A 24,990-nucleotide genomic window follows, 5' to 3' on the forward strand; every position below is an offset into this window, starting at 1 on the left:
GACTTTCTCCCCCATGCGCGAGGTCAGCTGGCGGCTCAGGTGCGATTGGAGGCCTGGGCCCCGAGGGACCACCGCCCCAGGCCGAGCCGAGTCAGCGACCCCGAGCGCGGCGCCCAGGGGTGGGGGTCGCGCCCGCAGAGCCGGGCCTCGAGACCGTTCATTAGGCAGAATGAATTGTTCACCGTGCCCGGAGTGGATGAGGACGAGCCAGTGATTATATTTAAATTTGCTATAATTGATTTGGGGAAGAGCTACTGTGACAAGAACGAATTGATCATTAAATTTATTAGCGAGATAAATTCCGCGGCGATTGAGCGGCCTGCTGGAGGCGCAGGGGCCGGCGCAGGTCCGGGGCCTGGCTCTGCTGGAGGACGGGGGAGGGGCGGCCCTATTAACAGCGTCTTACTTTGATGTCGCTCTTCCCCCTGTCCCAGAGGAAGCGCCTGTCCCCTGGGGGTAGAGGGACAGACCCTCCGCGGAGGCCTGGGGCACCCCAGCTCCAGGCCGAGCCCCCACTCTTCCCTGGCTGCCCAGTGTTGGTGAGGGCGCTGAGGCTGGGCCGGCTGAGCCCAAGGGGAAAATAATCCCCAGATGTGGGGCCAGCGAGGGGAGAGACTGCTGCAGGCTGAACCTCACCAATGTGTTAGAAATTAAAAAGAAATGTACGGATTGCAGATTTTAAAAAACCAAAAAAAAAAAAAAAAAAAAGCATCTGTCTTCCCCCCTTCCCTCTGGTTTTCCCACCCTCTTTCTCTGGGCACTCTGCCTCCTCCATCAGTGGCAAACCCTCTCCCAGTTCCCCCAAACACCTTTGGACCCCAAGCGGCGAAGGCCCGGCCCCTGCGCCAGCGCCCAGCAGCTGCTTCTGCCTGGACTCCCAGCAGCCGCGCCCCGGCCTTGGATGAGGTTGATTTTATGGAAGGGGCCCGGGGTGATAATGAGTTGCCAGAGAGGATATTAATCTCCCCGCGCCCTGAGGCAGAGGTGTGGCTGCGCTCGCCCCGCGGTAATCACCCAAATGAAACGCCAGGCCCTTCTGAACTCATTTTATCAGCTGGGAGGAGGGGAGGGGAGGAGGGAGGAGAAGGGCACACGCAGGTGCTGCTGAGAAAGTGACAAACAGAAGGAAGGAGGAAGGCCCGGGAGAGGGGATAGGAGCGGCGTCCCCGTCGCCCGTCTCCTCCGGGGCCAGGAGAGGCCACTGGGTCATCGATGGGGGAAGGGGGCCGGGAGTCGCGCCGGGCTGGGTGGGCCGCGGGCCTGCGCTCCTGGGCGGACGAGAGCGCGGGCTGAGCCCGCATGTGTGCAGCACATGGCGCTGGGCCTGGCTGCGGTGATTGATGGCGCGCGCTGCAGAGGCTGATTAACCCGGAGCCGCTGCAGCCGCGGTGTGGAGCGCTGCTGCAGTCCGCCGCTGTCCTCGCGGACGTGTTTGCACAGAGCCAAGAAGACCGATCCTGGCCAGCCAAGGAAGGTTCTGCTAACAGAGAGGGCCGGGGTCGAGGAGAGAGAGAAGCACCGCGCAATTCGGTGCGTTCCGGGAAATGTGCCTCAGTAGCGCCTGAGGTCACAGGGACCCCACATGCTACTAACGCCTAGTCGTTTTAAGCTTATTTTCTGAAACGTCCAAATAGCGTATTTCCACTTCTGGAGCGCCAACGAAGCAACAGCTAGCAAGGAAATAGGAAAATAAATACAGTCCACAGCTCCGCTTCCGAGGGGCACGTGTCCCGGGACAGGGGTGCACCAGGCAGCCGGGCATGCGCTGACACCTGGCCACAGGTATTTTTGCCAACACTTCACATTGCGACTCCCCAGCAGCAGGCGCGGAGGTGGTCCTGACACCCACTTGAGACTCCGATTTTCACCCTCAGCTGCCAACCGCCGAGTAGACACCCTCCCCATCATTTCTACAAGCAAATTGTAATGCCGCGGGCATAATCCCCCAAAACGCGTGCACGCTGATCCAGTACAAAACCAATTTATTTTACATTCCATCGTGGGCGATGGGAGAAGCTAAATAATAATTTAGCATGCATACGTAGACGTTTCTTTTTATATATAAATACAATATACAAAAATAAAGACAGTACAGTTTTGAGATTTCCAGCAGTTTGAACGCTCGTGACATAATCCCCCCGACCCCAGAGACGTAAGCATAAGCCCTTTTTTCTTTTTCCAAATACTCTGCAGAATGGCGGCTCCAGAGGCGGTTTCAAGTTTCATAAGTCAGGTAACACTGTGGGTTTCCGCCTTCTCGGACGCGGGGAAAGGGGAGACAGGAGGCTTCCCCTTGCGCGGGGTGGGTCGGTTCTTCTCACACGCACTCGCGCCTCCCCCAACACCAACCAAAATTAATTTTAAAAGAACCAGAGTTCAGGTTTCAGCCCCCTGGGTCTCCCTCTCGCTGTTTCTTTAAGAGCAGGTGAGGCGCCCTTGCTTAAAAGGGAAGCGCCCAGGACCGGAGGCCGCGGCCGAATCCCTCCAGCCCCGGCCTGGGCGAGGGGTCCATGGGGCGGCGGTCGAGCCTGCTCTCGGGGCCGGGCCGGGTGGGTGCGGGCGCCGGGGCCTCCGGGAGAAGCCGCCGGCCGGGGCGCTCCGTGCGCGCCGCACCTGCTGGGCCGCGGGGCTCCTACTGGGGCGCGGGCTGGTGGCTGGGCCGCGGGGGCGGCGAGTCGTCCTCCGAGGAGCAGTCGGAGGAGGCGGCGTGGACGCTGGCGCCGTTGCTGTAGGGGAAATGGTCCTCGTCGTCCTCGTCCTCGTCCTCCTCGGGGTCACTGTCCCTCAAGTCCCGCAGGCGGCGTCCGCTGCCCTTGTCTCCGGGCGCGGGCGGCCCCAGCAGCTCCTCCGCTCCCGGCTCCTCCGCGCCGCCCTTCCCCGCGCCCCCGCCGCCGCCCTTCTGTTTCTCCGCTTCCTGCGCCGCCTGCTCTTTGGCCTTTTTGCTGCGTTTCCATTTCATCCGCCGGTTCTGGAACCAAATCTTCACCTGCGGGCACAAGCGGGCGTGAGAAACCGGCCACCGCCACCCCAGGGCTTCCTGTCCCCGGAGTCCCCCGGCCGCGTGCGCCTGGGCCCCATTGGGTCGGCCCTGGAATGGCCTCAGGGTGAGACGACTTAGAAGCGGAATGGGGAGGGGGCTCGTAGCTTCCTCCTCCCCGCAACCCCCCACTCAGCAGCAAACCCCAGAGCTGGGCTGGAGCTCCGTGGGAGCTAGGACTATGTCCCCAACGACCCAGGCCGGGGACTTTTCTACCCGCGCCCTCCGTCTGCGGAGGAAGGGTCAGGGCAGCTGGCTACGTCGCGGTAAGTCTCAGGATGTTCCCTCCTCTCTTTCTGGAACAAAATTTCTCGAATGCGGCCTGGGGATCACCTTCTTCAGAATGAAAGGAGGGGTGGTTAAGTGCTGATTCTTGGGCCCCACCCGAAGCTACTGAATCGGCGCTCTGGGCACCTTAGATGAACCCGTGCGCCCGCCGTCTGAACCGTCGAGGCGCAGCGCCAGATGCCTCAGACCGCCCGTGGGTCACAAGTGCAAAGGTAACAGTGTCCCCTGGGAGGCCGGGATGCGTCGGGGGCGGGGAGGGCGCGCACCTGGGTCTCGGTGAGCATGAGCGAGGTGGCCACCTCGAAGCGCTTGGGCCGCGACAGGTACTTGTTGAGCTTGAACTGGTGCTCCAGCTCCAGCAGCTGCTGGCTGGTGAAGGCGGTGCGCGGCCGGCGGCACTTCCCCAGGAGGTTCGACTGCGCCTGGGCTGGGGACCAAAGGGCAGTGAGGCCCACAGCCGGCTCCGGTCCTCGCCCCAGCCCCTCCCGTTGCTGCTTGTACCACTACACTCAAGGCCCCAGCGCCAAGGCCTGGCCCTGCAGAGGGCGGGGCTGTTCCCTCACTATCAGTGCCCACTCCCCAAGGAATTGCGGACTCAGGACCACCAAGTGGAAATGGGTAGTTTGGAGTTAATGAGACCAATTTTTTTTTCTTTTTTGTCTGGGAGACGTCTGAGTGTCCCTGTTAAACAGGGCCCATCGCAGGAGGCTTCCTCTCCACAGGAGCCGGCTTTGGTAGCAGTGGATTGACCCAGAGGCAAGAGGAGAACTGAGGCCAGTCGGGGGCCAGGAAGGGAGGTTCCGGGAAGCCCAGGAGTTGAAGGCTGCAGTGAGCGAGACTGCACCCCTGCACTGTACCCTGGGTGACACAGCAAGACCCCATCTCTCAATAAATAAAAAATAATAAAATAATAAAATAAAGGAGCAGTGAGTGATGAGAACCAAATCTCTCCCCCTCTCCTCACTGCGCCTTCCTAGAGATTCAGGCTCAGATCCAAACAGGTCTGGGAAGAGCTGGTCCTGCTGTTCCAGGTCTCCCTGCACTGCCTCCTTAAGATAGAAAAGGAGGAGGAGAAAAAGAAGAGGAAGGAAGGAAGGGAGAGAGGGAAAGAGGGAGGGAGGGAGAGAGGGGAAGAGGGAGGGAGGAAGGAAAGAAGGAAGGAAGAAAGGAAGGGAGGAAGGGAAGGGAGAGAGGACAGGGGGAACAGGACCAAACCCAGGGTCCAAGTCTGTGTATTCACCAGGGACCCTCCCACCTTTCAAATGTTTTCCTTGGCATGCCCCCTCCTCAGGGTGTGGGCGGCAGGGGCAAGGCCTGGGGAGACTAGAAGCCTTTTCAGGACAATTCTCATTACGCAAATTACAGGCAGAGGCGCAGGCAGGATCCGGTTCTCTGTGTGTTCAGGGAGGCCTGCCCGGCTTTATTTACATAATTTCGCACGGTTACATCACAGAGAGTTTTATGACCTCAAAACGAGACTTCCCTTGATTTCCCAGGAGCCTGACAAGTGTTGGACAATAAAAGAAAGAAAGCAAAGGAAAGAAAGGAGGCGAGCCCCAGGCCTGGATGAGCCCAGGTCCCCCGGGATGGGCAATCTGCTTTAGAGGATGGCCCACGCCCCCTGCTTTAGTCAAACAAGGTCCCGAATTCCCAACTTGACAATACATTAGAACTTTAATTAAAACACTGGCTCCGGAGGGACCATTTGGGAAATGCCATCCAACGGGCAGAGACAACCAATTAAAGAAACCAAACAGGTTTTCCCCGTGACCAGCGAGGAGGACTTCTCAGAACACATTCCGCCGTCTTTGGCATGGTTACGCCTGCCCTTTTGGATTGCCAGGTGCAGATACCTCTTCTGAACTTAAAGCTGGCTGTGTTTAAAATTTGGCCAACTCTAGGTCAACATTTGGAATCAGAAATAGGCAAGGTGTCTCACTTTAATAAATTTTGTGAGTGACCCTGGGCTCCACGAAGCTCCAGAAAGCGCCCCTAGGAGGCCTAGGACCACGGGCCCCCGGGGCTGGCCAGCCCCCTCCGTGGGCGACTTAGCGTCCTTGGCTCTGGGAAATGCAGGTCATATTGGTGGCTTTCTATCAGAAGGGATGGGCCCTGGGTCGGCACCCTGGGTTTAAGCCCAGGCTGGCAGGGGATTCACAGACACAGACGTGTCTGAGGTGAGGGGCAGCTTTCCCTCTTCCAGCCAGTCAGTAGGGCTGACTCTCCCAGGTGAGGGATGGGTGGCCACTGGGGCCTTCTTGGAGCTGAGCTAGGAAAGCCTGGGGCGGCTGTGGGCAAACAGCGTTCTGCAGGGATTTTTCTCACCCCCTTGTGACTTCTCCAGCCTCTGGGGTCCTAGATTTTCTCTGTTTAGTCACAACCACAGCTTCCAGCAAAGGAATCTGAATTCTGGAGTGTTTATTTCTGTTTTCTTTTTTGCTTTCCCCCTGCTCTGCCTGCATCTCCCCAGTCTAAACAAATCCACTCAGACAGAAACAATGGGGTCTCTTTGTTTGGGTGTTCGGCGGCTGAAAGCGTTGAGCCATATACATCTGCTCGGCCCGACTCAAAAGTAGCTGACCCCGATGGGGCGAGCTGGGAGAGCCAGAGCCCCAGAGAGCCAGAGCCCTGGAGCCCCAGCCCGGAGAGTCCGCGTGTGCCAGGAAAGCCTGAGGGGCCCAGGCCTCTGGCGAGGTGTCCCGCCCGGATGGAGAGGAAGCTGCCCGAAGCCCAGCGGCTCTGGGGTGGGGAGAACAGGGGCTCCCTCGGCCCCACCTTGGAGGGGCATTCGTTACCTTGTTGGGCGCCCAGGATTCCAGGCCAGGCACCTACTGTTTAGAGTCCCCCCATAGCTGGTTCAAGCCAGGCCACCTGCCTCGGCCACCGCACCCCGGATCCAACGCCCTTCCAGAGGAGGGCAGCGCCCTGGTAAGAGCCGGGGTTTCCCTGGGCCTTGGCCTTGCCTCCCCCGGCCTCCGAAGCCCATTTCTCTCGTTTGCTGCTCCTGAAGCACTCCCTCTCCCTGGAGGGGCCGCGGGTCTCTCTAACGCCCCAATGGGGGACCCGGCCCAAGTTCCTTTCCCCGGTGATAAGCCCTGACCCCCATTCCCGGGCCTGCCTAATTCAGGGCGCTCTCGGCTCGCCTTCCCCCGGCGACTTCCTTCTCCTGCAGCCTTCAGGTTAATCATTAGATCTCAGTCTCACACCTCCAACTGCCCCTTCCCGTTAAGAGAGGAAGAGAAGGCAAGGCCTGCGCATGGCCATTTTAATACTTCGCTGCCCGTCTCATGCCTGGGGGTCCGGGCGAGTCCTCGCAGGCCCCGGGCAGAGCCGAGGCGGCTTCGCAGCTCTTCCCCCGCTCGCTGGGAGCCAAGCGCAGAGAGGGGCAGGCGGTGCCGGTGGAGGATGCGCGAGGCCCTCCCGCCACGCGCATCCACGGGGGCCGCAGGGTACTCACAGTTGAAGTCGGGCATCTTAGGCAGGATCATGCCCGCGGTGGACGCGCGCAGCCACTGGTCCAGCTGGAAGGTGCCGGCGCCCAGCTTGATGGGGTCGGCGGGGTGCGCGGGGTGCGCGCCTTGCACCTGCGGGTACGAGTAGGACAGCGCCGGGTGCTGGCCCGCCAGCGCAGCCGCCGCCGCCGCCGCGGAGTAGCCGTAGACCGGGTGGCCGTAGAGCGCCGCCTGCGCCGGGAGGCCCGCGCCGCCCTGCGCGCCCCCAGGGTGCAGCCCCAGCGCCAGGCCCCCAGCGGCGGCGGCAGCGGCGGCGGCGGCGGCGGCGGCGGCCGCTGCGCCCGGATGCGCGTGGTGGTGGGGCCCCCCGTGCCCGCCGCCCGTGCCGCCGCCACCGCCGCCCGCGCCCAGGAAGCCCGGCTTGGGCAGCAGCGCGCAGTGCGCGGCCAGCAGGCGCGGCGGCGACGGGCTCTCGGCGCGCAGGCGGTCGGCGGGCGCAGCCGGCGGCTCCGAGGACGCGGGGCTACAGCTGCCGCTAGTCCCGCCGCTCGCCCCGCCGCCGCCGCCACCTCCGGTGCCAGATGCGGCGGCGGCGAGCGACGTGACCAAGGCCAGCGGCGCGCTCTGCGCAGAGGCGGCTCGTGGGGGGTCCACCGCCAGCAGGGCGTCGATGCGGAAATTTTTGGATTTTTCCATCGGCTCGTTTGGGGCTGGGGCTCAGGGCCCGGTGGCGGGCGACGCGGCCGTGTGCGGGCTCGCGGAGTCAGTGCGTGCGGTGCAAGCCCGGGGGCTCGGTATTGTTATGGTGGTTATTTGCCAATAATCAAAGTCGCCGCCGGAAACTCAGCCGAGGGTGACCATGGTCCCGGCGCCTCCTCCGTGCGGGCCCCGCCCCGGGCCGCGCTCGCACAAACTCCCACGCGAGTGCTTCCCCGCGTCCGGGCCCGGGAGCCCGGTTCTTTGAGCTGCAGCCCTCAGGCGACCGCGCCGAGGCCGCTGCCGCCGTGGTGGGGACCCGCGCCCCTCCGCGCACTTGAAGCTCAGCGCGGCTTCCGATTGGCGCGCGCAGCGGGGGCCCGGGGAGGGCCGCGGGCTCCGCCATTGGCCGAGGGGCGCACCTGTCACCGTCCCGGCCGCCCGCCGCCCCGCCCCCGCGCCGCGAGGTCCTAAGCAGCCTGGGCTGTTGCGCGGCGCTGGCGGGCGGGGACACCGCCGGGGAGTGGATACTCCGAGGCTCAACCTGGGGCCCCTGCCCGCCCTCCCCTGGGTGCGGAGCCGGACGGCGGGCACTGGCAACCCCCGGGCCCCTGGAGAGCCCCGCGGCGGCCCAAGACCCGCTCCCGAGACACGTGGGCCCCTCCGGACTTGGTTGGTCCCTGGAGCCAGCTGCGCGCGTCCTCTCCGGCCTCCTTGTCGGCGCTGGAGTGGGTCCACGTCTGCCTTGCGGAGCGCGGTGGTTCCACGCTCCTGAGCGCCCACGCTGCGTAGACCTGGCCGCTCTGCGAGGCGACGGCAGCGCACTGAAGACCGTGGTGTTTCCCAAGCCCTCCCTGCTCCCGGGCCTCCAGGGCGCAGCAGGGGAGGGTTTTGTCCCCGTGGCCAAAGCTCTGCAGGTCGAACCTTATATGCTGTGGGAAGGCCCCGCATTTTCAGGTGTGTGTGCGGGGGCGTGGGGGTGTAAACGCGCATGTGAGTGTGAGTTTGGCCTCCACGAATCCTCTCTGGGAGCCCCTGCCCCAGTCAAGGCGGAGACGGTAGATCTGGGCGCTCTGGCCTGCAGAACCCAAGTCGGCTTGCAGACGTCGCCCACGTGCCTGCTCAGTGGAGCGGGTCCTCGGTGACAAGGCTCTTCCTCGCTGCCGAGGGATGCCCGCGGGCTTGCGGGAGTCAAGGCCCACACACCTCGGCCCTGAAAAACCCGTAGGGCCCGGCATCCTTCGGAAGCCCTGCCGCTGCGACCCCCGGCCAGTCCCCGGGCAGGAGCGGGGAAAGGCTACGTCTCTCGTGCTGCCGGGGCCTCCTGGGAAGTGGAGAGGAAAGGGCTTCCCGTGAGTGAGCGAAGCACGGAGTGAGCATCCAGGTCTCACCCCCTCCCCCACACGCACACTTCAAATATTTACAGTAAAACCACTTCCAAGGGCGTTTTTGAAGCTGAAAGAATCAACACAGGGGTCGGGAAGTCAAGCGGCATCAACACCAGGCTTTGTCAATAGCGCCATTAGTCCCAGTTATCTTCCCCAGCAAGCGTGAGAACTGGGAGGGAGTTCCAGGTTCCAGGGCTTGCTGTGCAGGTGAGAGGTGAATAAAGGACCGGAAGGGGCTGTGGAGAGGGGAGAGAGCCAAAGAGAAACTCAGTGCCAGGTAAACTTCAAAATTAGCAGGCCAGGTTGCTACAAGAGGGATTTTTAAAACGGCAAATATAGAGACCTTGCCACTTCTCCTCAAAAGGCTTTTGACCTAGGCGAGAGTTGATGACAGTGACTCTGTTGCCATGAGTGGTATCGTTTTCATTATAACACAGGGTAGTTCCCAGATGCACAGGACTGGTTGGAAGGTTAGGAGGATGGCAATGGATGAGTAACTGCAACTTGGAGTATATGTGGTCTGGCTCCGCAGAGCCGACCACTGGTAAAAAGAAATCCCGGGCATTCACATGGAGTTTGTCGTGCCTTTAGATGTCTTTGTGGTGACACAAATGCAGTTCTACCTCTCACTGGAGTGAGGGAAACGTGCATTTCTTGAACACCTACTATGTGCTTTGAGCTTTCTGCAATTCTCATCCGTAATCTTCACTATGACACTAGAAGGAAGATTTTTATCATCTCCATATCTCCATTTTCTTTTCTTTCTTTCTTTTTTTTTTTTTTTTTTTTGTATTTTTGGTAGAGACGGGGTTTCACCGTGTTAGCGAGGATAGTCTTGATTGCCTGACCTCCTGATCCGCGCGCCTCGGCCTCCCAAAGTGCTGGGATTACAGGAGTCAGCCACCGCGCCAGGCGCTCCCCACTTTTTTTTTTTTTTTGAAATGGAGTTTCGTTCTTGTTGCCCAGGCTGGAGTGCAATGCCATGATCATGGCTCACTGCAACCTCCATCTCCCAGGTTCAAGCGATTCTTCTGCCTCAGCCTCCCCAATAGCTGAGATTACAGGCATGTGCCACCAGGCCAGGCTAATTTTTGTGTTTTTAGTAGAGATGGGGTTTCACCATGTTGGTCAGGCTGGTCTCGAACTCCCGACCTCAGGTGATCCACCCACTTCAGCCTCCCAAAGTGGTGGGATTACAGGCATGAGCAACTGTGCCCGGGCTATCATCTCCATTTTCTAGAGTACAAGTTCAGAGAGTTTGGGATCCTTGTTCCCAGCAGACAGTTCGGCCTTAGAGCTGGGAGTGGGACCAGGTCTGATTGCAGAGGCCACACTGTTCCCACCCTGCTGCCCTCAAAGCTCTCAGGTACACCTAGCCCTGAGTCCCCATCCCCTCTGTTCCTTTTTGGGGAGGGAAGGATTGTAAAGAAGACCAGAGATTCTTAGCCACCTGTCCCAGGCAGGAAGCCCTGGCTGTGACTCTGCCTCCCCAGGGTAGAGAACACAGCCTTGGCCTCCTCCTCCTCCAGGGGTTTGGCGCCAAGGCTGACTTGCCTTTCTCTTCTCATCACCCCCATCTGCTGGGGGCAGATTGCTTGGTCCTGAGGTCAATGATTTAGGGAGCTGGGGGAAGGGAGTGGCTGCAGAAGAAATCTCCCAGGATGGACCTTGGAGAAGATGCTGTTCCTCTCTCCAACCAAAAATACACACTGCCAGGGTGATTTTAGTTGGTGATGGGGTGTGTAGTCTAGACTCATGACATCAGCCATCTCCTTCAACAAAATCACAGTGGGTGTTTTCTGGCTTTTTTATTTTTCACTCCTAGAGGAATTAATTTCACCCCTTTTTGTTCTGTAATAACCATGGTCCAAAACCCCTTCACACCCTGTCTCTTGTTTCTGTTCTGCCTGAGACCTGCTGAGGACACCTCCCTGAAAACACAGACAGGACAACACGCGTGCAGGTCCTTCAGGTGTCTGTACCACCTGTGGGGCTGTGCAAGGCTGTCCGAGGAGGCCTAGCATAGCAGCCCTGCATCCTGTCTGGACCGCCCCTCTGGCTGAGGTGCCATTTCAGGAATCTGAAGCTCCTTATCTCGATGGATTTGTTTCTTTGTCTACAGAAGCAGGGGTTGGACCAAATGGACTCTAAGGAGCTATAGGGCCTTAAAATGATCAGATGTTCTGCTTATATTTAAGAATACATTAATATAAAAAGGAGGTTCTCTGTAAAGCTGCATGGAGAGAGGCAGGTGTGGGGGAGAGAGGGAGCTATCTGGGAACTGTGGATCTTTGTGTGGTTTACAATGTGTGAGGTGGAGCCTGCTGGGTCTCTTCCTGTTCCCAGTATCTGTATTGATCCAGCCCAGCTGGCTTTGGGGCAGTCTGGAGCTGGGCTTGGGTCTTGGGAAGGGCCACAAAGAGAGATCAAAGGTCTGATCCTAGTAGTGCTACCAAACCTGAGTCTCCAGGTGAGTTTTCTCTCCAGGGGCCCCAGGGGCAGAACTCAGCCCTGGAGAGTTCTCCCTGGAGCTCTTGGTTTCTCAAGACAGGCAGAGAGGGCCTGGTGCACCCTAATCAGCTGGCCCCCACCACAGCTCCTCCCTGCCCAGCGCGGGTGCCTGCTTTCTACAGGCCTCCTGTTAAGGAACTGAAGAGTGCCTGCAGCTGCCCTTCCTTCCACTACTTGGGAGGGAGATGGTGATTTCTACAAACCAGCGCAAAAGAAAACGCCGTTGTAGTCTGTATCTGTTTACATCTGGACTTACACACACAACTGGGAACCCGTGAGGACTGGGGAAAAAACCTGTACATTCACATATTCACAAGATGCGAGGCAGGTATCATGCATTTATTTATCATTTAGATATTGCTTTTTTTCCATGTGAAATGGAGCAGTTGCCTGGAAGGGCACTGGGTGGCTGAAGCCGGGGGCAGATCTTGCGTTTCCAAAACTGAAGCCCAGGGCCAACAGAGAGGACTTGGCTGCAGAGGGGCCCAGGCACATTAGTCCTGTCCTGCTGAAGCCTTGTGGTCTTCGGGGACTCATGCAGTTCCATTTCAATGTAAACTGTCAAGGCTTTCTTCAGGAAACAGGCATGAAGATGCTGTGTAACTGGCCGGAGGGACCTAAGCACGAGTTTGAGATGGGACTTGCCCCTGGCACAGGAAGTAGCTTAGTTAGGCTGGAGTGGGAGCCCAGAGGGTCAGAGCAGGAACTGCTGGGAGATGCTCCGACCTCCTTCCTGGAGCTCAGAGGGAAGGAGAATCTGTGGAGAGGGCCTAGGCTCACCGGAGCTGGGGACATCTGCTCAGGTCCCCCCACCAACCCCAGCCCCTTCAGAGCAACGGGGGCCAAAGGCATCAAGTCATTCGTGCTGTCCTTTGATCTGCTGACCTCCTCTATGGCCCCTGGGAGCTGGGCCTTAAAGGAGTCTGGAAAGGTGGGCTCAGGATTAGCAACCCAAAGACCTGCAGCTCAAACCCTCAAACCGAGGCGGGGCCTGAGGTGGGCCCAGGTCTGCTGTGTGCTCCGCTGTATGGGTTTTCTCCCTCAGCCCCTCCTCCTCAGCCTCTCCCTGCAACCTGGATTTCCTGTTGCCATTTTAGAGGGCACCCTCACCCCGATTCCTCTCGCATGGCCAGCACCACCCAGGCTGCACTGGCAATGTGAGCCCCCCAGAACACCCCGAGTCACTGGCTTGACCCTCTCCTCTGAGCCCAGCCCTGGCTGCAAACAACCAGCCCCTACCAGGGGGCTTGGCGAGAAGTTAGGGAGATGCCACAGGATTTAAATTAGTCAAATTCAGTGACCCAGGGGCCTTCTATTTTTGGAAATTTCCTCCAGAGACAAAAATCTCTGCTTCCTTCCAGACCTTGGGCAGCCTCCCAGCTTCCCTGGACCCTGAAGGGAAGGGACAGGCCTGGCCACCCTGGGCTCAGCTGCTGGCCCAGGTCTCCTTCTGACACAAGGTGAAATCCTTTCCAGCCTCTTCGAAGCTTCTTGTGTCATAAAGAGAAACAAACCGTGGGAGGGAAGGGAGGCTCCTTTGAGCCCCTTTCATTGTTTTGGGGGAATAACAACCCTCCACAGAAATGAAAGCCTTCTCTGGAGTCTTTTTTTCTTTGCTACAAATATTTTATTTTGTTTTATTTTATTCCAGATTCACGCAGGGCCCTCTGCAGACTGTTGGCAGAAACAAGGTAGCCACCAAACACATGCATAAGCTGGACTTTTCCCAGAATGCTGCAGCAGAACTACCCTCCAGATAGACACCAGCCTGCGGGCCACAGTGCTACGTGAGTCTTGCAAAGAGGAGATCTTTATGGCGAGGCTGAGAGCACTGCCTGCATGCTTTACCAGAGCCCAGCCTCCAGCCTCCACGGAAAATGTGTTTTGGAATCAACACTCTTTCCAAAGGCTCCACACTGCTCTCTGGTAGCATTGGCCTGGGCGCCCAGGCACCCCTTTAGAACCCACCTGTTCCCCCCACCCACCCTAGCGGGAGGAGGAGAGGGTTACACTGACAGATACCGGCAGCTCTGCAACGTGGGAACAACGCAGACAACATACAACTCGACAGTCACAGAAGGTGGCGTCCATCCCGCCTGGATGGTGACTACTGCCCTGCGGGCTGCTGGGTGGGTGAAACACACAGGGAAGAAGCACAAATACACACACAGATGTGGCTCAGGGACATTTGAATGCTTCAGTGTGTGAATTTTTTAGCGCATTCTGACTCGAAATTATGGCTGAATAGTGGCGCATTAATGTCCAAGTCCATGTTCGATAATGGCAGGAAGTCTGCGCTAATTGGTCTATTTAGTAGTTGCTGAGGTGGCAAAAGCTGCAGCTGCTGGTGGCTGAAAGAGAGAGAGAGACCTCCTCTTAGGCCACTTCCCAGAGCTGTGGCAGTGGGGGAGGGGGAATTCCCCAGGGTGGTGTTTGTGGTCAAGTTCACCTCTTGCAACCCTGCCTAAGCTCTTCTCACAGGTGCACACATTCAAGGCCTGAAGAGCCCTCCCCGCCCCCAACAGTGTTCATGTCCCAGGCTGGGGGCCCGCCTGGGAGGGGCTCTATATGCCGGTGGGACCTGGCTGCTTTGCCTCGCATTCTCCCCACTCTTCCCCTTCCCAGGGCAGCTTTTCTCCCCGCACCCCATCTCTCTCTCCGCACCCCATCTCTCTCCCCTTTGCTTTCTAACTGGGTTGGGAAGCTAATCTGTCAAGAGCCTGCTGCTTAGCCGGTGCAGTGGCATGTGCCTGTGGTCCCAGCTACTTGGGAGGCTGGAACAGGAGAATCGCCTGAGCCCAGGGGTAGAGGTGAGGCTGCAGTGAGCTAGGATTGCACCATGGCGCTCCAGCCTGAGCCACAGAGCAAGACTGTCTGAAAAAAAGAACCTGCTGCCCACCTCACCATTTGAACTGGGAATATTTTACCAGAGAGAATGTGGACATGGAGAAGCCACCGTCACACACAGAGTAAGGGTGTGTGGGGTGGGGGCAGATTTAAGATGGACTCTGGACAGTTCCCGAGCCACTAGAGTGCCCATCCCTGCCAGGAGGCCCCAGATGCTCAGGGGTTTCCGCGGCCTTCTCCTGCAGCCTCAGCCAGTGCTTACACCACACCTGGGAGCAGCATGGGCCACCCTCTGCCTCACGGAGGGGCAAACCGGCTGAGGACCCAGGCACAAAGAGTGCCACCAGCTCTGACCACAAGCCCCATAGACCAGGGCTGCGTCCATAATCGGGGTTGATGGCATTAGTTATTATATTATAACCTCCTTGTTGCGTGATTCTAGTAATTTATTTTCCCACTTGGCCTTTGACCAGGCTGGGCTCCTCCCAGTGGAACAACAGGGGGTGTCGTGTTTGCAGCAGAAACCCACACTGGGATCCTTTCTTGCAACAGCTTGGCCGGCTGGGTCTTTTCTCTTGTCTTCTGCACACAGGCCCCTGTCCGCTGTTTCTGCAGAGACCGAGGTGGGAGGGAGAAAGACCCTCCAGCCCTCTGCTCCCACACTCCCCGCAGTCTCCGGGGCCCTGTGCTGCGGGCAAGATAATTTGGCTAATGAACTCGTTAAAGGGCCCCTGGTGACCCGCCCCGGCTTCCCCTCGGCCCATCTGGGAAATTCCATTGAAAGGCTGGAGAAGGTTCCTCAGCCCCGCCGCCTTCTGTCGCTGCTAGAGGCGCGAACCCGGTGACTCTGGGCCCCTTACATTAAAATAATTACCCGGCGGAACAGGTGGCCCACTCCCGGCGCCTGGGTGCATCTGGGCCCCCGGAGCCGCAGCCCGGGAGGAGGGGGGAGCGGCACGCCCAGGGGAGGGAAGGTCAGGCCCGCTGGGCCGGGAGCCGGGAGGGTAGAGAGGGGCTTTCCTAGGGACAGACGGTCCCAGGGCACCCAGGCCTCCGCGGCCTAGCGGGCTGAGGCCTGAGCAGGGAGGCCGTCGCCTTCAGGCACAGGTAAGCGCAGCCCGCGCACCGCTTGGAACGCACCTGGCCACCTGCGCTGCCATCCAAGCTTGGGGTATGCGGATGCCCGAGCAGAACCCCGAACTCGCACCGGGCTCCGAGGTTGGAGCAACTCCTAACACTGGGCTCCGAGCTAGGGGCTTGCTGGAGGGGCGCTTGCCGCGCCGGCCCTCGGGGCTCACAGCCGGGCACGCCGGACTGCGGCGAGCGCGTGGGCGAGCGTGTCAGGAGCGTGCGCCCTGGGTGCGCGCGTGCGAGAGCGCACGTGTAGGGTGGCTTCCAGTCCTCCCTTCCCGCCTGAGAAGCGTCCACGCGGAGTTCCCGGCCGGGCGCTGGGGAAGGAGGTCCCGGGGACGCTGCTAAAAAGAGAGCGGCCAGCCCAGGCGCGGGGCCAAGCCTATTGCCAAAAACATATTACCCTGCGACATTCTGTAAATGAGATAATGATCCATAAACCCGGATGATAGATGTGGCGTGCCTGCGATGTCTTCTGTAAATGAGCTGCTCGCATCGACTGCTAATAATGGTGAGTTTATGGAAGCGATTTCAGCGCAAACTGCGAGAGGGTCTTCTTACTCTAATCAGCCTGCCTGAGCTAATGGACGAGGGGGTCAGGCTGAGAGTTATTGACACGCCCGTGCCCTTAACCTGTTTCCCAATAAAGCTGATTAGTTTTTGTCAATTCATCAGCTAACCACTCTTGCTGGAACTGCATCAAAGCCTTATTTGCTCAGGGGAAATCAACAAGTCACAGATCAGCTCCATTAAGGGGCCCGGCCCGGCTAGGACAGTCCTGGAGCCGAGGGACGCCCCGACGGACCTCGGGCCTCCCCCGAGCTTCGCAGAGAGGCTGACAGCGTGGCCCCCCTTAACTCCGAGCACCACGACCCGGATGCACATAACTGTGTCTGGAAACTTTTCTTTCTCTGCAGGTGGAGCAGCGCCTGTGCGGCTCCGCGCTATGGCTCCAAGGCTCCGGCCCTGGCGTCTGGGCTCGGTCGGGGACAGTTTCCACGGGAGGCGGAGCCTAGCTGGAGGTCACAGGGCGGTGGAGAGCGAGGGCATGAGGGAGGGAGCTGGGAACCGCGTAGTGTCCGCAGCCACGCATCTCTCCTACGCGTCCCCACGAGGCGACCTAACGGGAAGAGTGCAGGACCCTAGGACCCCCCCACCCGGGCAGCGCGGGCCTGAGCTTGGGGGACAGGCAGAAGGGGATCAAACCCGCACCCAGCGCAGACCCCTACTTGCTCAGTGACTTCGCAAGCTCGTGGGAGGGAGCTGGGGGCGCCCGAGGGCACCTGGGCTGAGGTTCCAGTAGCTGACTGCACCTGCGCTTCAGGTGAGCGGCTGCAGGAAGGGCCCTCCCAGGTATCCCTCGGCTCCCGCTGGCAGGAGTGAGCCCATCGGCCGCCACCGGCGGAGGTGACCCCAACGCCCTGGCTCAGGGGCGGGGAAGGAAAATGTGCGTTGTCCCTTTAAGCCCCCGGCCACCGCCACCTCCCGGCCCCATCCCCCTTCAATTTAATTTCATTAAAACAGAGCATGAATATTTCTATTAAACCTAAAATGAAATATGAAGCCATTTAGACTCTGCCTGCACCAATCACCCAGATTTATGACTTTTATTCATCACATCAAGAGCTTGGAAAAATGAATTTTCTTCACCCAGGAAGGAAATAAAACCTCAGGCTTGGTCATTTCCAGAAAGCTGTTAATTTGACCATGTGGTAATTACTTTCACAATTAACTAAAATACAAATCAACTTGACAAATTGGGCTAGTTTATATATTAATTAGCCCCCTTAAATTTATTCATTATGAAAAGACAATTTAAGGGGACCTGCGGTGTCTGTTTTATTGCAATAAATTATTGTTAGGAAATGGGTCTAATAAAATATCTTAATATTTAAGGATATTGTATACGCGGGGGGTATGCTTTATTGACAATTTCATTTTCCAATTAGTAATTTTGTTGTAATATATCTGCGAACCGGGGACTCCCGGGCAGGGAGGCAGGATTCTCCCGGCTGGGGCGGTCTGAGTAGCTGGGTCTGAGCCTCGGGCTGAGAAGAGTAAATTCTGCAGAAAGGGCCGCGTCCGATCGGCGCAAACGTTCGGTTCGTAGCAGGAGCTTCTCCAGGCGGCCACCGAACCCAGGCCCAGGACTCGGCACTCCTGGAGCCCTCCTCCCCACGCAGGCCGCGGGGGCTGATTTAATAGAATGTCGATAGAATCATTCGATGCCTTTTAGCTTGTGATCTTTATAAATGTTCCTCTATTAAATTAGAAAATGATTCTCTTCTCGTTTAATTGTATTCTTTCGTTTCTTATTTCCAATTAATTAGTCCTATCGACGTTGCAATATTTTAAGTGACTTGAGTCCGTTTCCAGTTAGAATATATGGGTCAGCACATGCAATTTTATACCCGACAGAACTATATAATGTGGGTTTTAACTACTCGTTCCTCATCTGTCTTAAACATCTGGCCAGGATGCGCCACCCGGCCTCCTCGCAGGTCCTTCCTGGGGCGGGTGGGCACCACGCGGGACCCTCCCGGGGGCTCCCGCAGGCGCCTCTTGCTGCCCGGGGCCAAGGGTCGGGCAGCCCGTAGCGTCCGGCCTGGGCCTTTACTTGGAATTCTTTCTGTTGAAGACTTGGTCCCAGCCCAGTGGTTCTGGGATAAGAAGACCCCGCAGAGGGGCCCAGCGCCGCGCTCCTACGAGACACCTGCGCTGCACTGTGTTTCCGCCGGCTAGGAGAGCGGTGACTCCCCAGCCTCCCCGTAGGCCTCTCTCGCACCGCAGAGGGATGGCTGGCCCGTGCCGCTCCGCGGTTCCCCTCCCCAGGCGGATCCGCGCAGGGAGAGCCCGGAGGGCCTGGGCCTGGGCCTGGGCCTGGTTCGGGGGTGCAGGCCAAGAGGGGCGCCAGGCAGAGCTCCCCTACCCGAGCACGTCAGTTCCACCCCCTCCCTTCTTGCTGCCCTACAAAACTTTAAAATCACTTTTTAAAAGACCGTGTCTCCTCTCGGCAGCCCCCCTCGACCTCTTCGCAGGCGCCTGAGCAGCCCCGCACCGAGGGGCGCACCTTTGCTTTTGCGAGCTGCGCGGCGCGGACACCTGGGCTGCACTCAGCGCCCCACCCCCACAGCCTTCCCAGCCGTCTGCCCGAGTTCGGCTTAAACGGGAGGGGGGCTCCACTTTTCCTTAATTGACGAAGTCACGGATTCCTCCCGGGCGGATTTATGGGGCTGCGCGTTGTGCCGGCGCCCGCTGCTTCGCATCTGCGCGCCCACCCGGTGCCGGGCCCCGCCCTCCGCCCCAGCCCCAAGGTCGGCCCGCGGGCCCGGCCACAGGTGCCCCGGAGGCCCCGCCTGGCCCGAGGGAAGAGGGCAGCTGGGAGGGGCCCCGGCCGCCGCCCGTTCCTGCTGCGGGTGAGCACCAGGTCCCCGCGGGCCTTGCGCGGTGCCCCCCAGCTCAGCGTGGGCGCTCGGCGGCCCAAGGTCTGGGGCGTGGAGGGCGTCAGCACCTGGCCGACTCGCCGGTTCCCTCCGGGCTGCCTCGCCCCGCGTTTTCCTAGCGGGGGATGGCGGCTCCCCCTGTCCGCATCGCTGCCGGGCCCTGCCACCCCAACCCCGGCCGCAGTGGCTGGAAGCCGTGGCCTTTTCCGGGCTCCGAGAGCCGGCGGGGCGGTTTTCCTCCGGGTTTCCTCCCGCCGGGGTCTTGGGAGCCCCTCAGCCTCGCCCTCCCTGCAAGGAGAAACCTGTCTACTGCGTGAATTTCTAAGCAGCTGATCCTTCAGGCCCGAGACTCCTAGAGTGGAAAGGGTTCCCCGGAATAGTAAGCGCGCCGTCACCTTGGGTTTCTTCTTCCCAGAGGAAGGAGACCCCCGTTTGCCTCATGACCCGCGTCCTAAAAGGTGGGGAGGTGAGATTCACTGGGAATCGTGAACCTGCCCTCGGCTTCTCCCGGGGCAGCCTCCCCTGGTCAGGGGAGGAGGGAGCCCTTCCCTTCAACCCCGAAAGGTTCCTTCCTGGTCCCTAGCTTTGCTCTTTGCAGGCAGGGATGGGGCTGGCACGCCTTGCGGAGAATTTTACCGTTTTAAATCTGGACCTAGAGGCCAGGTCGGAAAGGAGAAAGAAGCTGCGCCTTGCCGAGGGTCCTGTGGCCGGAGCAGGGCCTGACTCCTGACTCCCGTCCAGCGCCCCTTCTAGAAATTGTCCCTCTGGGGAGAATGCCTGCTGTTACACAATGGCTTTTTTTTTGAGGGGAGAGGAGGATTTCAGGTCAACTGAAGCTAGCAGCCATTCCTTCAGGGCCGCTGGCTAAGATGGAAGTGGGGAGAGAAGGACGCTGTGGTCTAGCAGGAGAAGGTCAGAGACTCCCAGAAATCTCTAACACTGCAACCGCAGGCTGGCCATTCCCAGCAGGATCTCAACAGCTGACCATCTTCCTGTGTGCACCCGAGTCCATCTGGGGGGTAAATTCAACATTTGCTCATCTCCTCTTACTGAATGTTAGCTACTATTGTCTACGTACGGGTTAAAGGGGAAAAGGAGTCCTTGGCAATTAAAGAGCACTAGATGGCTGAAATCTGCAGAAATCGGCCCAGCCTCCCCCCAGCAGCCCCTGGTCCACCCTAGGAAAATGACTAGCTTTCTTTTCATTTCTCCACTCCATCTGAACGTGATCGGAGCTATAGCTAAGAGGTCAGCCCAAGGGTGACCTGCCAGACTTGAGTGCGTGAGCGCTGGCTGAGGCCACACCTGCTGGGCATGTGAGGCGGCCCCTCCCCCTGTTGTGAGTGACACTGGCCTGCACTCTTCTAATCTCAAGGCTCCAACGAGGCTATTTAACGTGGTTCAGGTCAGCAAGTGCTTTGTGTGACCCACTTGATACGGAAGGATAAGGAGGTGCTTAGAATGCCCTTTCTGTGCTCAAGGAACTGAATGCCTCCCTGGAGGAGGAAAGTGTGCACCTGTGAAAAACCAGAGAACATCAGCAAATCCTGTACACAGAGACCAGAGTGGGGAAGGAAGCAGTGCTCTGGGAAGTCAGACTTAAAGCCTGCTGTTTCCGCACGTTGGGGCATGTCATGGAGTGTGTTTCCCAGAGTCCTTCAAAGGGAAAAGGACATGGGGATGCGTGGGAAACAGCCCGAATCTTCCATTTTTCTGTTCTGTGCAACAGGACAATGTCCTGCTTGTGGCCCTGGTTTGTCATTTTATTAACCATTACCTTGTACACAGAGATAATTTGCATCCTGTAGACAGGATGAAGTTTGCACATTTCTGATGAGAACTCTGGCCACACTACCAGCTCAGCCCGTTTCCGTGTCATTCAGGAGCTGGCTCCAACCACCTGTCTACTTGGAGCACCTTCCCAGGCAGCTTACAGTCGGGCATCAGGACACAGTCGCAAAATACGCAAACTAATGGCATCCAAAGGCAGGAGATGGCTGGGACAAACGGAGAGGTTATAAAACTGTGGGACTGAGAGGGAAAGAGAGAAGATGGAAAAACCTCAGGGAAGATCAGCTTCATTTCATAACCTAATGTAGCCAAGTTACATAAGGAAATGTTTCCTAACTACTGGTAGGCAAATATTAAACATAAACATAATAGAGATAAAAATTTTAAAGCCAAAATAAAAACTACAGAAATGTAACCAGAAAAACAAAAATGATAACCAATAGGGGAGAATTTTTTTTAAGGCAGCTTTGTTAAAGTATAATTGACAAATAAAATTCTATATATTTAAAGTATACAATGTGATGATTTGACATACATATATATTATGAATGATTATCACAATCAAGTTAGTTAATCTCATATAGTTACCTTTTTCTTTTTTTGTGGTGAGAACATTTAAATATCTCAGTAAATTTCAAGTATACAATACAGTATTAACTACAGTCTCCAGAGCTTATTCATCTTAGAACTAAAAGTTTGTGCCTCTAATATCTTCCCATTCCCTTCCCGCTCCTCCTGCTCCTCCCTCTCCTGGCAGCCATCATTCTTCTCTTTTTTTTTCTTTTTGAGATGGAGTCTCTCTCTGTCTCCCAGGCTGGAGTGCAGTGGCATGATCTTAGCTCACTGCAACCTCCACCTCCCAGGTTCAAGCGACTCTCCTGCCTCAGCCTCCCAAGTAGGTGGGATCACAGGCATGAACCACCATGCCTAGCTAATTTTTGTATTTTTAGTAGAGACAGGGTTTTGCCATGTTGGCCAGTCTGGTCTTGAACACCTGACCTCAGATAATCTACCCGCCTTGGCCTCCCAAAGTTCTGGGATTACAGGCATGAGCCACCGCCCCTGGCCTATCATTCTACTCTTTGCTTCTATGAATTTGACTTTTTTAGATTCCACATTTAAGGGAGACCAGTCTGGGCAATATAGTGAGACCTTGTCTCTATTAAAAATAAAAAATTAGCCAGGCATGGTGGTACATGCCTGTAATTCCAACTACTTGGGAGGCTGAGGTGGGAGGATCACCTCAGCCCGGGAGTCCGAGGGTGAAGTGAGGTATGATCACACCACTGCACTCCAGTCTGGGTGACAGAGCAAGACCGTGTCTCAAAAAACAAACAAAAACAAGTATTTGTTCATGATCATGCAGTGTTTTGTCTTTTTCTGTCTGACTTACTTCACTTAGCATAAGGCCCTCAAGGTTCATCCATGCCATCACAAATGGCAGGATGTCATCCTTTTTATGGCTGAATAATATTCCTTTGTGTGTGTGTGTGTGTGTGTGTGTCACATTTTCTTTCCATGCATTTGTTGGTAGACAGATTATTTCATGATGTGGCTATTGCAAATAATGCTGTAATAACGATGGGAGTGCAGATGTCTCTTTGAGATATTGACTTTGTTTCTTTTGGGCATAAACCCAGAAGCGGGATGGCTGGGTCATATGGTAGTTCTCATTCTGAATTTTTTGAGGACACTCCAAGCTGTTTCCCATAATGGCTGCACTAATTCCTATTCCCACCAACTGTGTATGGGATTCCTTTTTCTCTCCACCCTCACCAGCACTTACCTATTGTCTTCTTGATAATAGCCGCACTAACAGGTGTGAAGTGCTGCTTGTGGTTTTGATGTGCATTTGTCTGATGGTTAGTGGCATTGAGCACCTTTTTGTGTACCTGTTGGTCATTTGTATGTCTCCTTTGGAAAAATATGTATTCAGGCCCTTTATCCGTGTTAACGTCAGATTATTACTTTTTTTTCCTATTGAGATGTATGAGTTACTGATATATTTTGGATATCAACCTTTTATCAGATATGTGGTTTGCAAATGCTTCCTCCCATTCCATAGGTTGTCTTTCCATTTTGTTGACTGCTTTCTTTGCTGTACAAAAGCTTTCTGATGTGATGAAATTGCCCTAGTTCATTTTTGCTTTTGTTTCCTGTGCTTTTTGGTGTCAAATCCAAAAATCATTGCCAAGATCAATATCAATGAGATTTCTCCAATGTTTTCTTCTAGGAGTTTTACCATTTCAGGTCTTACATTTAAGCCTTTGATCCATTTCGAGTTAATGTTTGTGAGTGGTGTAAGATAAGGGTCAAAGTTTATTCTTATGCTTGTGTATATCTGTTCTCCAACACCGTTTATTGAAGAGATAATTCTTTCCCCATTGTGTATTCTTGGTATCCTTGTCAAATAGTAGTTAACCTGAGCCAGGCATGGTGTTACGTGCTGTAATCCCAGCTACTTGGTAGACTGAGATGGGAGGATCACTTGAGCCTAGCGGTTCAAGATCAGACTAGGCGCTTTAGTGAGACCCCATGTCTATAGGAAATAAAGTAGAAAAAGTATCAGTTAACCATATATGTGTGGGTTTACTTCTAGGCCCTAGATTTTGTTCCATTGGTCTATGTGTCTGTTTTTATGCCAGAACCATGCTCATTTTTATTACATAGGTTTACAATGGAGTTTGAAATCAGGAAATGGAATGCCTCCTGCTCTGTTCTTCTTTCTCAAGACTGTTTTGGCTATTTGGGGTCTTTTGTGGTTCCATATGAATTTTGGGATTGTTTTTTCTACTTATACAAAAAATGTCATTGGGATTTTGACAGGGATTGCATCAAATTTGTAGATTGCTTTGGGTAGTACCGACATTTTAACAATATTAATTCTTCTGATTCATGAACAGGGGATGCCTTTCCACTTATTTGTAGCCTTCTTTGATTTCTTTCTTCAGTGTCTTATAGGTTTTATTACACAGATCTTTCACCTCCTTGGTTAAATTTACATGGAAGTATTTTATTCTTTTTGATGCTATTGTAAATGGGATCATTTTCTTAATTTCCTTTTCAGACAGTTCGTAGTGTATAGAAAGGCTACTGATTTATGTTTGTTGATTTTGTATCCATCAACTTTACTGAATTTGTTGATCAGTTCTAACAGTTTTTTGTGGAGTCTTCAGGGTTTTCTATGCATAAGATCATGTCATCTGCAAACAGAGACAATTTTACTGCCTCCTTTCCTATTTGATGCTCTTTATTTCTTTCTCTTGCCTAATTGCCCTGGCTAGGCTAGGACTTCCAGGACAATAACAGTGGGTATCCTTGTCTTGTTCCTGATCTTAGAGGAAAAGCTTTCAGCTTTTCACCATTGAGTATGATGCTAGTGGTGAGCTTGTCATATATGGTATTTACTATATTGAGGCATGTTCCTTCTTCCTTATACATAATTTGTTGAATTTTTTTTTATCATGAGAGGATGTTGAGTTTTGTTAAACACTTTTTATTCATCGAATGAGATGATCGTATGGTTTTTGTCCTTCATTCTGTTAATGTGGTATATTGTACTTATTGATTTGTAATATTGAACCATCCTTGCATCCAGAGATAAATCCCACTTGATCACAGGGAATGATCCTTTTAAAGTGCTGTTGAATTCAGTTTGCTGGTGTTTTGCTGCGGATTTTTCCATCCATGTTTATCAGGGATATTGGTCTGTCATTTTCTCTTCTGGCTGTGTCGTTATCTGGCTTTGATGTCAGCAAAATAGTAGACTTGTAAAATGAATTGGGAAGTGGTCCCTAAAAGGGAGGGTTTTTTTTTTTTTTTGAGATGGAGTCTCACTCTGCCACCCCCAGGCTAGAGTACAGTGGCATGGTCTTGGCTGACTGCAACCTCCGCCTCCCGGGTTCAAGTGATTCTCCCGCCTCAGCCTCCCAAGTAGCTGGGACTATAGGCACGTGCCACTACACCTGGCTAATTTTTGTATTTTTGGTAGAGACAGGCTTTCACTGTGTTGGCCAGGCTGGTCTCAAATTCCTGACCTCGTGATCTGGCCTCCCAAAGTGCTGGGATTACAGGCGGGGCTACCTCGCCTGGCCAATAGAGAAGTTTTTAAAATCTTTGAAATTGCCTTCTCTAGCTGCCTTTCATGATGGATCCCGGGAAGGGACAGAGGGGAAGTGACACAGACTTCACACTCCCCAGTCAGAACGTCCGACCTGGGTGTGTGCAAGGGACACAGGCCTCAACAAGCTGTGAGGGAGCAGACACCAGGAATTGACTTAGACCAGAGGCAGCAACATCTGAGATATGGGAGGATGGGGATCTAGTGGTGGGGAAAGAAAGAAGAGGGCGGAATTCAGGCCAAGGGAATTGTGGAATACTGCCAAATGTGCGATGAGAAGCTTTAG

At 55.8% G+C, this 24,990-nt stretch overlaps 2 protein-coding genes across 2 annotated transcripts; one reads left to right on the forward strand and one right to left on the reverse strand.

Annotated features, from left to right (window-relative positions):
* Positions 1–1,965: 1,965 nt before the first annotated feature.
* On the reverse strand, positions 1,966–7,786 carry MNX1 (motor neuron and pancreas homeobox 1). The gene is made up of 3 exons (XM_031007408.2): positions 6,783–7,786; positions 3,592–3,752; positions 1,966–2,986 (listed from the first exon to the last, which is right to left on the reverse strand). The coding sequence occupies exons 1-3, from the start codon at positions 7,471–7,473 to the stop codon at positions 2,633–2,635; spliced, it is 1,206 nt and encodes a 401-aa protein (XP_030863268.1). The 5' UTR covers positions 7,474–7,786; the 3' UTR covers positions 1,966–2,632.
* Positions 7,637–13,557, forward strand: LOC129523931 (uncharacterized). Its single transcript, XM_055347897.1, has 3 exons — positions 7,637–7,701; positions 7,817–8,430; positions 13,024–13,557. Exons 1-3 carry the CDS (start codon positions 7,637–7,639, stop codon positions 13,065–13,067), a joined length of 723 nt encoding a protein of 240 aa, XP_055203872.1. The 3' UTR covers positions 13,068–13,557.
* Positions 13,558–24,990: the final 11,433 nt, after the last annotated feature.

Source organism: Gorilla gorilla, chromosome 6 (genome assembly GCF_029281585.2).
Source record: "Gorilla gorilla gorilla isolate KB3781 chromosome 6, NHGRI_mGorGor1-v2.1_pri, whole genome shotgun sequence".
NCBI lineage: Eukaryota > Metazoa > Chordata > Mammalia > Primates > Hominidae > Gorilla > Gorilla gorilla.

What these genes read in the sequence shown, in the direction of transcription:
- MNX1 (XM_031007408.2), bottom strand. Translation starts at nt 7,473, where the DNA reads ATGGAAAAATCCAAAAATTTCCGCATCGACGCCCTGCTGGCGGTGGAC. An exon ending in TAAGATGCCCGACTTCAACT is followed by an intron (nt 3,753 to 6,782) that starts GTGAGTACCCTG and finishes TTTGGTCCCCAG; the next exon opens with CCCAGGCGCAGTCGAACCTC. An exon ending in TCATGCTCACCGAGACCCAG is followed by an intron (nt 2,987 to 3,591) that starts GTGCGCGCCCTC and finishes TTGTGCCCGCAG; the next exon opens with GTGAAGATTTGGTTCCAGAA.
- LOC129523931 (XM_055347897.1), top strand. Translation starts at nt 7,637, where the DNA reads ATGGTCCCGGCGCCTCCTCCGTGCGGGCCCCGCCCCGGGCCGCGCTCG. An exon ending in TCGCACAAACTCCCACGCGA is followed by an intron (nt 7,702 to 7,816) that starts GTGCTTCCCCGC and finishes GCGCACTTGAAG; the next exon opens with CTCAGCGCGGCTTCCGATTG. An exon ending in GGAAGGCCCCGCATTTTCAG is followed by an intron (nt 8,431 to 13,023) that starts GTGTGTGTGCGG and finishes ATTTTATTCCAG; the next exon opens with ATTCACGCAGGGCCCTCTGC.